Source organism: Megascapheus bottae, chromosome 11, assembly GCF_031878675.1.
Source record: "Megascapheus bottae isolate mThoBot1 chromosome 11, mThoBot2.hap1, whole genome shotgun sequence".
NCBI lineage: Eukaryota > Metazoa > Chordata > Mammalia > Rodentia > Geomyidae > Megascapheus > Megascapheus bottae.
This window is the reverse complement of record NC_143519.1, coordinates 60516010-60530847: the sequence shown is the minus strand read 5'-3', so window position 1 is coordinate 60530847 and position 14838 is coordinate 60516010. Positions and strand designations below refer to the sequence as shown.

Here is a 14838-nt window from a genome sequence, read left to right as displayed (position 1 = left end):
AAAGTCTTAGAAAAAAATCATATTAAGTGAAGTAAACCAGACTCAAAGGAACTTAGGCTCAATGGTTTCCCTCATTTGTCATAATCAGTAGAAACCTTGGGCTCTACTAGCAGAGATCTGCAATAGAGCAAAACCTTGATACATAAGGCCATATAGTATGAAGCTAATTGAAAAGACCTCCAGGATATTGAAACAAAAGCCATATAATGAATGATTGTTGTCCTTGTTGTACTATGTTATCTCTCATCTCTTTTGCTGTCCCTTGGTAATCTCATATTGTTACAGTATCTCACTTTGTTATCTGATATATTGGATTTATTTGTATTTGGTTATTTGAAATTGGATAGGGAAGGGGGGAAATCAAGATGGGGGGGTGGAGGGGGGGTAATGGGGACCAAAACATGTGAAAGGGTATCAATATATGTGAATTAATGCACCTTCTATCTGGCAAATATCATGTAACCCTTTTATTAATTACAATAAAAAATATAAAATTAAAAAAAAGTAAAATAGCATACTACAAAAAAAAACGAAGCATAATTCAGCAAACAGTTGTTAACTATTATGTTTGTGCTAAGGTATCTAAAGATAAAACAAATTTCTAATGCCACATAGATCATGACCTAATTATGGAAACAGAAGAACACAGTCAGCTACATTTCATATCAGACATTGTCCCAGGAAATGCCATAACTGCGGGATTAATCTATTCAAAGAAAAAGTGATCTTATTTTTGTTATCATCAGAGGCTTTGAATTTAAAAGGCATGCATGTTAGTTAGAAGGAAAATCTATTTTTGCAACTCACCTCCATTCCAACCCCACAATTTCTATTCTCATATTTAAAAGATGGAAAAAGATCAGGCAATTATACTTATACCTATAATCCTAACAACTCAGCAAGATGGGATCTGAGGATCAAGATTCAAAGCCAGTGCAGGCTAGAAATCTTGTGAGACTCTTACCTCCAAATGACTACTAAAAAGCCTGAAATGAAGCCATGTCTCATATGCTAGAACACCAGTACTGACACAACAAAATAATAATTACTGCCACTACTACTTATATTCTTTTTATTATATTATTAAAGATGAGCCAGGCTCCTGTGACTCAGGCCTATTAGCATCTCAGGAGGTTGAGATCTGAGGATAGTAGTTCAAAGCCAGCCTGGGGACCAGAAAGTCTGTGAGACTCTTATCTCCAATTAATTACCAAACAGCCAGAAGTGGAGCTGTTGCTTATGTGGTAGATCACTAGCTTTGAGTGAAAAAGCTTGGGGACAGTGCCTAGGCCCTGAGTTCAAGTCTTACATCTAGCATGAGCGTACACACACAGATAGAAAAGGAAATAGTAGAAAACCACTTTGATTTGCATATACTACCCACTATGGGTCTGAGATCTCTTGATTAGTTAGATTAGAACTTTAATGAGAGTCAGAATTAGACAGGCTGGCTCACTTTTCCAGAACTCAAGATTTAGTTTGGCATATATGTTAGATTGGTAATCAGATGACCTTTGTTTTGAGGCCCAGGTTTCAGGTAAAAGGCAGATCTAATTAAAGCCACTTCAAGTCATCATTAATTTTCAGTGGTGCATGAGCTCATGTAGCTTGTTTAGTCCAGCAGGAGCCATAAGTCCACTCTGAAATGTCAAAAACTCAAACACTTCTCAGTTTTCTTCTCAGCTCTGTTTCCTATTCCAGCTTTTTCTTACAGCAGAGGTCAGGCATGCTGTTTTTGAAATACAAGTGAAATTTCCAGTAGAGAACAATGCCTATATATTAACATCAAGGAAGGCAGACACTCCTGAGAGAGCCTTAATAAAGCATCTCAAGGAAGCAGAGTATCAAATTCATGCTTTTTGTGCTAAAAACATTAAGGTATTTAAATGTGTTATTCAAATCCCAGTTTCAACCTGGGAACAGAAGGATTTATTTAAATCCCAGCCTTCCATTCTTTGCAGGCTAGTACAGGACAGGCAACCTGAATGAGTTGCTTTCAGTGAGTATCAACAGTATGTAATGTACAACATACAATCCATTCAGCTTTTACCCTAAGTAAGCTTGCCCAGATCCTAAAATGTTCCACACCATTTCCTGAAGTTAGATGTTCAGAAGTAAGACTTCTGTCTGAGCATCCCTTTCTTTAATTGCTCAGCTTCCTGAAGATTCGATAAAATTGTCATAGACACATGTACGAATACATAAATTCTAAACCCCCACCTCTTTGAAGCAGAGGATCTGTGTTTCAAAGAGTCCTTATTCAGTTGCAGAGTAAAATGATCTTGAGCAGACAGGGCGTCCTCCCTTTTTCTCAGAACCCTCCCTCTGCAGGTCTTGGCTATGAAGCAGCATTCACATGAACCTGTAGGGCAGGATGGAGTGATAAAGGTTTTGTTCAGTTTATGAAGAATATCAAGTTGCCTGGACTACTTACAGCCATAGGATAGTTGATCTGCAACTACCAGAAAGAATATTTACAGTATGTTGAAAGCAACCACCAGATACCATAATTAAAGATCAGCCAGATAGACAGGCAGGCAAACACACTGACAGTTATACAGATAGCCCTGACTTTGAATCAGTTGTTAGGTTTTCCTTTTAAAATTCCTGATTTGGTTTCATTTTGTTTGTGCCATCACTAGGGTTTGAGCTCCCTCCCGCTCTCACTCGACTGGCTCTAGGTTGTTGCTCTACCACGTGACCACACTTCCACTTCTGGGTATTTCCTAAATAGATAGAAGAGTCTCATGGACTTTTCTGAGTGTTGAATAGAGATCTCAGTGTTGTGTAAGAATAATTGTGGATTTGTGAATAGGTTTTTCATAATTGAGAGGAGGAAAATACAATCATTAATATTTGAGCTCTGGGTAGCTTGGTATCCAAAGGCAAAGGTTCTATATACTTTAAGAAAAAAATATAGATATAAGACTATATTTTGTGGAGAATATAGTGTATATATTTGTAATACTAAGATCATCAGATCTTAAATATCTGAAATGAAATAATTTACTTTTTAACAATAAGAATATTCTTAGTACATATTAATATGCATTGCAGTAGAATACTTATATAATTTTTGGTACCACTACTGGGGTTTGAATTAGCCTATGAGTTGTCCCTTACCTTTTGCTCAAGGCTAATGCTCAACCACGGGAACCACAGCTCTACTTCTGGTGTTTCGGTGGTTAACTGAAGATAGAAGTTTCACAGACTTTCCTGTCTGGGCTGGCTTTGACCCATGATCCTCAGAATTCAGCCTCCCAAGTAGCCAGGATTACAGGCATGAACTACCTGCACCCAGCTTTATAAGGAATATTTTTAAAAAGCTCTCTTCTCTCTTTTGTTGAGTGAAAAAGAATGTTCAAATTCAGTTACTAAAAGCTGAGCTATTGCAAGTCTGGTGGTTCATGCCTATATTTCTAACACACAAGAGGTTTTGAGATTCTTCCTAAAACAGTTACATGGACCCAGGTGTCAGTGGCTCCTACCTTTAATCCTAGTTACTCAGAAGGCTGAGATCTAAGGATTACAGTTCAAATCCATCCCAAGTAGGAAAGTCCATGAGACTCTTATCTCCAATTAATCACACACCACCCCCCGCAAAAAAAAAAAAAGATGGAAGTGGAGCTGTGGCTCAAGTGGTAGAATACTAGCTTTGAGCAAAAAAACTCAGAGACAGCACTCAGGCCCTGAGTTCAAGCTCCAACACCAGAACCAGCCAAACAAAGAAATAAACAGTTATACCTAGAGGATCTATTCTGAACGATGGAAATATATACCTCAGTATTTCTTTGAAAATGAATACTTAGACTCTGGTGGAAATAAGATATCATAGGAATATTAAGCCTTCTGAAATTTAAAATTTTTGCATATGCTCAAATATGTTTGTTAATATCTTAAACTTACCACCAATACAAAAAATGCTGGCATAGCTGCTTATTTCGTTCCTCTTTTCTTCCTACTCTTGTTGTGATGATGGCCTTGAGCATGGTCCAAGGAAAAGAACACAGGGACATAGTGATGTTTCTTTTTCTTTTTCTTTGCCAGTCCTGGGCTTGATCTCAGGGCCTGGGATTTTTCAAGGCTAGCACCCTATCACTTGAGCCACATCACCACTTCTGGCTTTTTCTGTGTATATGGTACCGAGGAGTCAAACCTGTGTCTTCGTGCATGCTAGACAAGCACTCTACCAGTAGGCCCCAGACTTTTTGAAAAGTGTATCATCCCACCAAAGATTATACTCATTTGCCATTTTTTAAAAAAATAGCAATAAGAATACAATCCATTCACGTTCCTCAAAAGACTAAACATAGAGCTTCCTTATGACCTAGCAATCCCACTCTTAGCATTTATGCAGATGACAACAAACAAGGCCATAATAAAGCTACCAGCACAACCATGTTCACTGCAGCATTATTCACTATATCTAAGATATGGAACCAATCCAGATGCCCCTCAGTAGATGAATGGATCAAGAAGATGGGATACACACACACACACACACACACACACACACACACACACACACAATGGGATTTTGTGCTTCCATCAGAAAGAATGCCATTGCTCCATTTGTAAGGAAATGGAAAGACCTGGAAAAAATTATATTAAATGAAGGCCCGAAGGAAAGTAGGTTGCATGGTCTCCCTCATTTGAAATAAGTAAAATATGTCTATGATATTCTTAACAGGGAATCACAATAGTCCAATTGTTAAGTGCTTAGGACCATATGCAATGAGTCGTATCAACCTGAACCCTAAGAATTGGAAACAAGAGGTTCTTATTATATCCTGCATGCAGTTATTTCTATTTTTTCTTTCTATTTTAGTTTTCTGCACCCTTTGTTTTACATATAAATTTATCTGATCCATGCAAGGGAAAGGGAATCACAGAAAAAGGACAAAGGATGAACTAATGCAACAATGGTACTCACTTGAAAAGATGTTGGAAATGAACTATACAACTTGTGGGGGAGGGAGTAGGAAGGGGTAAACAGGAGAAAATGGAGGAGGGGAGTAAACAGTGTTTTAAAAGGAACGTACTCATTATTTTATAACTGTAACCCCCAGTTAGTCACCTTTATAATAAAGATACATATTTCAAAAAAAGAATACAATTCATCTTTCTGTAGAGCATATTCTATAAAACACTGTATGTGATAGTTATTAGAAGTGTCAAGGTACTACTGAGTGTACAAGATTGTGAAAGAATGTGATTCTGGGCTTAAATCATGTCTAGAGAGCAAACACGTGGTAAAGTATTAAACATGAATACTTTGTGTGATTTACATCACTCTACATTGCCGAGACCATTTGGAAAGACTTAGTGCTTGGAGAGCTGGTATCTGTCAAACTCTCAAAATGCTTATGCAAGATGATATGTAGGGGCTAATGGTTGGCTTATAATAATCAGAGCATTATGATCTAAAGAGGCAAGGGAGAAGAGAAGACTAGGTTCACATGGTAGCCTTTTCCAGACAACTTTTTATGAAGCCAATGATTATTTTCCAATAATTAGACAGTGATTACTACCCATTTATTATAAAGAGATATGGAAAAACCTGGAATATTTGTAGAGATATTACCAGTAAACAGAATCAAGACCATCAACATATTAGTTAGCAAGTTTGCAAGTAGTGTCTGTTCCTACATCATAGGAGAATGATGTAGGTTTTTAAAAATATTTGATACCCATGAGTGATAAGTTTGGATGTCATTGACACATCTGGACAGTCTTAATCTCGCCATCTATTAGCAGTCTTTAAAAACTAAGCAACTGTATGTACTTAGTTCTATTATTTGTGTAAAACTGTAATCTAGTAGTTTTACAATAGAACTGCAATCATCATCATCATCATCATCATCATCATCATCTTCATCATCATTTTATGCCAGTCTTGGAGCTTGAACTCAGGGCCTGGATAGTGTCTCTGAGCTTCTTTTGCTCATGGCTAGCACCCATCATAGCTCCACTTCTAGCTTTATTGGTAGCTTAGTGGAGATAAAGAGTCTCACAGACTTTCCTGCCTAAGCTGGCTTCAAACTACAGCCCTTAAATCTCAGCCTTCTGAGTAGCTAAGATTATACTAGCATATATATATATATATCATATATATTACATATATATGTAAAAAAATTGAATGGACCATGGATCAACAAAAAGAAGACATTGTTTTATAAGAATACAAGAGCAATAATTCCCATACATTGATACCCTTTCACATGTCTTGGTCATTCTGACATGAAAGCTTTTGTAGGTCAGCTAGCTATCTAGCTATCTATCCGATATATAGAGAGAGCTGTCATTTATCTCTCTAACTTGTAGAGAAATCTAGCATATATCTGGTATCTTTTACCTGTTGGATCTCTATCCTCTATTTGATATATAAAGATATCTATCCACCACATATATTGATATCTATCTGATGTCTATCATCTATCACTTAAGTATAGAGAAATAATAGCTGTCTGACATCTATTTGATATCTATCATCTGCCTAATATACATACAAAGAGATATCTATCATATATCTATACATATGTATATATGTATAGTCTGATATCTACTGCCTCATTTTAGATTTTAGAATTTATTTTGTTATAAAAAATAAATAAATGGGGCCAGTAGTTTGGCTTAGTGGTAGAGTGCTTGCCTAGAAGATCGGGGTTCAATTTCACTGTACCACATATATAGAAAAGCTAGAAATGGTGCTGTGGCTAAAGTGGTCAAGCACTAGCCTTGAGAAAAGCCCAAAGACAGTGCTTAGGCCCTAATTCAGTCCCCAGAACTTGCAAAAAAAAGTAAGATGCCTCCACAACTGATTGAATTCTTTGAGTTTATCTTTTCAATCATAATGCACCAAATAGGTTATAGTAATAACCCAGGCACCTTGTTCAGTTCAGATGTGGTCTGGAGTTCTTATTTTATGAGATGAACATATTACATACTGGGGAGGCTTATTAAATGTGGCATGTGATTCTAGGTCACAAATGAAGATTGAGAAAGATCTGGGTTTTGCTTCGTGGTAACTTGGCATACTAAAAAGTTACATGTGGCTGACATGGAATAGTGCCTATTCATTCTACAGAAATTAGCTGTTTGACATCTGTTTTGAACCCCTAGTGTGTGTTAGAATTATGTTTTCTCAAGGCATTGCAGCTGAGGGTGTAATAAATTCTTGATGAGAATTTCATGCTCCTAAAACACTGGGATATATGACTTGCTTTTTATACCCCTTAATTTAATTCATTGGAATAAGGCAGGTGTTTGGATAATTGTCTGGTGCACTATAAGCCATTATAATCATGACTTGACTGACTTACTTCATCCTCAAATTCCAGAGAGCCAAACGTTGAGTCTGTTTGACTTGCAGCCTATCTCCTGCTGGTTGGCAGATCATGACTTCCTCTATGTTAGCTAGCTGTCTGTTAGGATAATAAAATACCTGAGATAAACAACTTATTTGGAGGAAGCTTTACTTTAGCTCACAGTTCTAGAGGTTTGAGTCCACGGTTGGACCGTCCTCTGTGATGAGTACATCATAAATGAGGAGTACACAGCAGACCAACTATGTTCATTTCAGAGTCAAGAAACAAAAAGAAGAGTGTCTGGAGTTCAATTATTGCCCTTCAGGTCATATTCTCAGTGATCTAAAGACTTACCTCTCAGTAGTTTCAAGCTGGAGACAAAGCCTTTAATGTGTGGATATTTGTAGGACACTTAAGATCCAAATTTAAGATTCCTCTTGATAGAAATCAGTAACTTTTTTTTTTTTTTTACCAATCCTGGGTTTGAACTCAGGGCCTGAGCATTGTTCTTGGACTTTCTCAAGCCTAGAGCTCTACAACTTGAGCCTCAGTAACACTTCTGCCTTTTTCCTATGTATGTGGTACCGAGGAATTGAACCTGGATCTTCGTGCATGCTAGGCAAGCATACTACCACTAGGCCAAACTCCCAACCCAGAAATCAGCAACTTTTAGCTCAAAAAATAACCTTGACCTATTTAGCTCCCTCCTATCCCAGTTGCATAGTTCTTCTAGTTGCCTACTATGTGAAATAACCAATATACCACCATAGACTTCCTTTCTCTTCATACCACCTGTTTTGTGGATGAAAGGACAACTTTCTTGACAACTTGAATGACACATAGACCTGAACTTCAGCCACAAGGCCTTTCAGAGCTGGTCATGTTTCTGTTTCCTGCTCTTTTACATTATCTTTGTGGATGCATGCATTTTTGTTCATGGTGGTGGTCATGGGGCTTGAACTCTGGGCCTGGATACTGTCCCTGAGCTCTTCAGCTCAAGGATACCACTCCACCCCTTGAGCCACAGTGCCACTTCCAGTTTTCTGGTAATTAATTGGAGATCAGAGTATCATGGACTTTAGTGCCCAGGCTGGCTTTGAACCGCAGTCCTCAGAGCTCAGCCTCCTGAGTAGCTAGGATTACAGGCATGAGCCACTGCACCCAGCTAGGATGCATATTTGAAGATTAAATGATGACCTCATTAGATGATGTTTCACTCCACTGGATGAATAATTGCATAAAGAATAATTACTGTAATTATGAAGAGGACTAATTTGTGCCGAGGCTTACCAGTTTAGAATCTAAATCAAATAATTTCTGATATTCTAACAGTTGTTTTCGTGTCTTTGGATTGTCTTCCACCCTGATCAAACACTTCATTATTAATAGGGCTGTGTATGAGAATTCTAGATTGATAAATCTCTTCCTGGAGGAGTTGAGGGCATCATTCATTAATCCCTGGTTGAAACAGTCCTTTTCATACATGGGGCAGCTTTTATGCTTAAGCATTGTCCAGCTTGGGGTAAACTTTCTGTTCCTAGGACTCCTTATCTGAAATTCTTCTGCCCTGATTGCTCTTCAAATAAATTTCTATCTTTTGGGAGAGATAAAGAAGTATCTTTTTTTTTTCTCTTGCTCTGGCCTTCTTCCTGGCCTTTATTTGTGATCTGCCAATTTTCTTTCTCTTACATAGAAGCAGAGTTTACAGAACATTCCCTTGCCAGTCCTAGATTGCACATGTTGTACAGCAAAGCATAACTGAGGGCCCCACTAGTGCTCTAATTCGTTGGGAATACACTTCCAAAGACAAGTGACTACCTTAGTTCCATTTATCATTCAGCGGGTCACATGATCCGCTGAAGGGCTTGTTCCTATGGTCCCTAGTTAGCCAGCCGGGTGGTTGCAAATAGGCTGTGTTTTAAGTTAGTTTGGAGTCGTGTATTTCATCTGTGAAGTTGGCAAACACTTGAGAAGCCACATGCTACTATTTCCTAAGAGCTTCTTTGCACACGAATATCAAATGAATGGACTGGATCTGGAGATTGTTCAATAACTACCTTTCATTTTTCTGACACTGAGGCTTGAACTTAAAACCTGGGTTTTGTGTCCAAGGTTGGTGCTCTAACACTTGAGCCATGGCTTTACTTCTGACTTCTTCAGTAGTTAATTGGACAGAAGAGTCTCATGGACTTTCCTGCCTGGGCTAGCTTTGGATCACAATATTCAGATTTCAGCCTCCTGAGTAGCGAGGATTACAAAATGAGCCAGCAGCGCCTAGCAATAACTGCTCTATTAATGCAGCAGAATGTAGAGTGAAACTGAAAGAATGTTGATCCTCACCATCCCTCTCTTTTCTCTCACAGAGTGTCTCCTCTGCAAAAGTCTGAGATAGTGGATGTGGTGAAGAAGCGGGTAAAGGCCATCACTCTTGCCATTGGAGATGGTGCCAATGATGTCGGGATGATCCAGACAGCCCATGTGGGTGTGGGGATCAGTGGCAATGAGGGCATGCAAGCCACCAACAACTCGGATTACGCCATCGCCCAGGTCAGTCATGTGGTGACCAGCGACCCTGTGCTAGGCTTCAGAACCTGGTACTTGATCCATAGTTCTATCCCAAGAACTCTACCCCACCTTTTTGAGTTGATCTGCTTGTGTACTCAGCATTCACTGTTGGTTTTGATCTTAGGAAGTTCTAAGGCTTCCTCTCGCAAAGTGCTTTTGCTTTGGTCAGTCAAGATCAAAGCTGGTCCCACTCTTCTATCATCCAGGTGATGTGTTTGCTTTTCCTGACAGATAGGCACCTAGTCCTGCTAAAATTCTCCCACCCTCTGCTGCTGCTGCTCCCCCATTCTTCCTCCTCTTTTCCCTCCTCCACCTTCTTTTTCTTTGTGCTTGTACTGGGACTTGAACTCAGGGCCTGAACACCATTCTTTTATCTTTTTTTTTTGCACAAAGTTGGAGCTCTTGAGTAACACCACCACTTGTGGATTTTAGGTGGTTAATTTGGAGATGAGAGTCTCAAAGACTTCTGCTGGAGCTGGCTTTGTACCAGATCCTCAGATCTCAGCCTCCTGTAGTAGCTAGGATTTCAGGGATAAGCCACCAGTATTCAGTGTCTACTATTTCTTACATATATCCTCTGCTGCATAACAGCTGTGCTCATAACCCCCATTCTCTATCATGCCTTCCAGGTATCTCTCCTCTTCTTGAAGGTGTTGATATACAGTGGTCAGGCGTTTAAGGTCAGGGATGAGCAGTGATTTACAGTTGCCTTGTCCTCCAGTCTCTGTGACTGGCGCACTTCCCAGTACCACAGTTGTGAGAGGAATTGCTGAGAGCCTGGGCTATAGTTGGGCTATCCTGTCCCTGTGGTGAGTAACAAACTACCGCCTATAGTCTGGCCAACTTCATTCCATTCCTCACTGGAGTGAGCATTGCCTGCACAGGCTGCTGATGGACATTGTGGTAATTTCACAGGTGGTCTGAGGATGAAAGAGCCATTTCTTAAAGACAGCTACAGATGAAGGAAAACAAGCCTCATGCCCCCTTGTAGGACCTATCTGAGGCATCTGGCATGTTGCTGAGTCAGAAATCTGGATGCCCCAGGGGACGCAGAACATTTCCTCTTATCTAAATCACAATGTATATCTAAATGCATGATGGATCATTGGTTAGTGAGTGCTTCCCCATACTTCTTTTAAAGAATGCAACAACCAGCTAGGTACCCGTGGCTCATACTTGTAATCCTAGCTACTTAAGAGGCTAAGATATATATAAGGATTGAAGTTCAAAGCCAGCCAAGGCAGACAACTTCATGAGGCCTTTTATTTTCAATTAACCATCCAAAGAGCCAAAAATGGAGGTATGGCTCACGTGATAGAGCATCAACCTTGAGGAAATGCTAATGGGTAGCATCCAGGCCCTGAGTTCCAGGCCCAGTATCAACGCAAATGCACAATAAAGGACACATTAGCCTTAACCACATGATTGCAATGAATAGTGGTTTTGCTCCCTTTTGAGCTGAAATTGGGGACTGCATGTAAAATTCAAGCAACCTTTTTGTAGCCCCAAGACTTGTCGTTTGGTCCTCAGAAGCTTTGGAGTTCTCCATCCCTAGAGCAGGACTCTATTAGATCACCTCTTATGCTTTACAAAAGAAAAAAAATCCACGGAGATCTGAAAAGTATGTGTAATTAATTTTTTTGTTGTTGTTGAAGGGCTTGAACTCTGGGCCTGGGCACTGTCCCTGAGCTTATCAGCCCAAGGCTAGCCCTCTACCCCTTGAATCACAGTGCCACTTCTGGTTTTCTGGTGGTTAACTGGAGATAAGAGTCTCACAGACTTTAGTGCTTGTGCCAGCTTTGAACCAAGATCCTCAGATCTCAGCCTCCTGACTAGCTAGGATTACAGGCGTGAGTCACGGTTGCCTGGCTATGTAATTAATTTTGAACCTTGATTGATTTCAAATCTCTAAATCTTCGAAGAAATTTCCAAGGGCAAACAATGGAAGAGGTGACATTGATTAAGATGCATATAAATTGATTTGTTAAGTTGAAATTCTTTTGGTGGCTATTAAGATATTTAAAAAAAATTAAGCCAGGTACCAGTGACTCACATGTGTCATCCTAGCTAGTCAGAAGACTGAGACCTGAGAATCGATATTTGAAACCACTCCAGGCAGGAAGTTCCAAAGAATCTTATCTCCAAATAACCAGCAAAAGCCAGAAGTAGAGTTATGTCTCAAATAGTATAGGATAAGGTTTGAATGAAAAAGCTAGGGCCCTGAGTTTAAGCCCCAAGACTGGTACACACGAGGTTAATAAAATGTTCATTAAAAAAAAAAAAAGGAATTCCTGAAGTAGATAGAAGAGATTCTGATTTTACAGTTGAGAGAACTGGAGTTCCGTTGCATCTAGTTACCTACATCAGGTTGTCCAAGCACATGTTCAAGTTCACTGAAAAACTGTGTGAACTTGGAGGCTGCTGTACACACCTGCCCATGTTCCCAGGACTCAGGCCTGTGGGAATCGCATTTCCTGTTAGCCATCAGCAACTATGGATGTTATATACTCCAGCGTTATTAAATACTTGAGTTATAACGTCATACGGCTGCAAGGGATCTTAAGAGGTTTCCTAGGAGTTCCAGGAAAATATTTGCCTGTCTTTTCCTTTAAAATGTCTAGGGAAGGGAGATTCCACGAGTTGCTTTATTGAAGGCCCATACTAATAGAATGTGAGATCTGAGCAATTGTTCTTGTCCAATAGAAAGCTTCAAAGAAAAGTGAAAGGTTTTAGAAGTCCATTTGGGGATTTCTCTGATCTCTCCAGGGCAATAGTCACTTCTGCTAAATGAACCAATGGAGACCACATGTGTGCTTTGGATTCAGTTTGTCCTGTCCTCTATCTCTGTACATAATTAGGATGAGATGCTATTATTTCAGGGCTGACTTGTTTCCAGCCTTCCTACTCACCCTCTATACAACACTAAGCTGCTAGCCTCTTAATTACAGCAACAAAAATGTCATGTTTGAATGAGTTTCTTTCCCCCATTGAACAAACATCTCTGTCTGCTTTTGGGAGTTTGTTTTGTTTTGCTTGTTTGTTAAGCCAAGACTGAGAAATGAGCCCCTCAACTGCTTTCATTTGTTTGTTTTCGTTCAAATCTTGTACTCTTCTTCCTGCATTTTGCTGGTTGGGGATAACAGTCACTCGGATTTGTCTGCTTGGCCTGGCTTTAGATCTCAGCCTCTTGAGTAGCTAGGATTTCAGGGGAGAACCACTAGAGCCTCTGTGTGTGTGTGTGTGTGTGTGTGTGTGCACACACGCACGCACATGCACCCGTGTATACACGTGTGTATAATGTGCTTTGTGCCAATCCTGAGGCTTGAATTCAGAGCCTGGGCAATGTTCCTAAGTTTATTTTGCTCTACTACATGAGCCACAACTTTATTTCCAGACTTTTGGGTGATTAACTGTAGGTAAGTCTTATAAGGATAGTTTTGAACTGCAAATGCTCAGGTCTCAGTCTCCTGTAGCTAAGATTACAGATGTGCACCACCAATGCCTGGCTTTATGTGCTTTTATATGTTCACTATGATGTAGAAAATGCATTTTTTAATGCTGTTCCTGGGGCTTGAACTCAGTGCCTGAGCATTGTTCCTACGCCTTTTTGCTCAGGGCTGGCACTCTGTCACTTGAGCCACAGTACTACTTCTGGCCTTTTGGTGATTAGAGATGAGAACCTCATGGACTTTCCTGCCCAATCTGGCTTTGAACCTAATCTTCAGATCTCAGCTTACTGAGTTGCTAGGATTGCAGACATGAGACACTCACACCCAGCTAAGAAATGCATTTTGAATTGCATTTTTGAGGAAGTGATCTGTAAGCAAATGGATATTTACCTTGAAGACTTTTGCTCCAGAAATGCTCACACGGTGCGGGGTGGGGGGAAGTTTTACTTCTTTGTGCTGTCTGCCCTGTGATTTCACACACAGAGGGAACCCCAGGCCTGCCCTTGAGGGCCTCTTTTTATGCCCTTCACATGGTCAATGTGGACTGCGTGGTGGTGGAACAGTTTGCCTTCAGCCCTAGGCTTCCTGTCCTTTTCCCAGTGAATCATGTCTGCCCCCTGCCTTCTTAATGTTCCCCGAATGGTCTTTTGAAGACAGCATTTTGATTTAGGATATTTTTTAAATTTTTTTTTCTTTTCCTGGAAACTAGTCATTGTTGTGCTGAGGTCACAGCTTTCAGGAGGACTGAAGCAGGTGTCCTCAGTGCCACTGATATTTAACACCAGGCATCTAGGTCAAATGCAAACGTCCTTTATATTTGTTTAGCTAGTTATTTTTATGATCCTTCATTCCCCTTTGGCAACCTCAATGAGCTTTTATGGGGAGGTTTATTTTCTGTATATACTCATTGTCATTTTTAACTTGCTCTCCAGATTTAGAGTATGGGGATGAATAGCTGCCTTCCCTGATTATCTAGAAAGAGCTGGAAATGTACCTTTACCCAGGACACAATGTATAATTTCCTCTTGCAAAGAAAGGTTTTTTTTGAAATGTAACAGGTTTTATTCTGAATATCTAGGATTACAGGTGAGAGCCACAGGCACCTGGACATGTGTATCTGTTGTTGTTTTAAAGGGCACTGTTACATGAGCATCTCCATTCCTGTCCCTTAATCCATTGGCCACCATAAAATCTGTAACTGGATTATGTAGTCAGATGACTTCTCCCCCCCTCTCTTTTTCTCCTTCCCTCCCTCCCTCTCTCTTCCTTCCTTCCTTCCTTCCTTTCTTTCTTTCTTTCTTTCTTTCTTTCTTTCTTTCTTTCTTTCTTTCTTTCTTTCTTTCTTTCCTTTCTCTTTTATCTCACTTTCTGTTTTTCTTTCTCTCCTTTCTGTCTGCTTTTTTCTTTCTCTTTATTTCTTTCCCTTCCTCTCTCTCTTTACTTCCCTTTCTGTCCCTCTCTCTTTCTCTGTTTCTGTTTTCTATCTCTTTCTCCTTTCCTCTCTCCCTCACACCCTC

General features: G+C 39.8%; 1 protein-coding gene across 3 annotated transcripts in view; it reads left to right on the top strand.

Annotated features, from left to right (window-relative positions):
- Nucleotides 1-14838, top strand: part of Atp8a2 (ATPase phospholipid transporting 8A2) — a 445427-nt gene that overhangs the window by 258985 nt on the left and 171604 nt on the right. For all 3 annotated transcript variants that reach the window (XM_090342380.1, XM_090342381.1, XM_090342382.1), the window contains exon 26: nt 9671-9854. In XM_090342380.1, coding sequence (XP_090198506.1) covers nt 9671-9854 — 184 coding nt within the window. The remainder of the gene's footprint in view (nt 1-9670; nt 9855-14838) is intronic.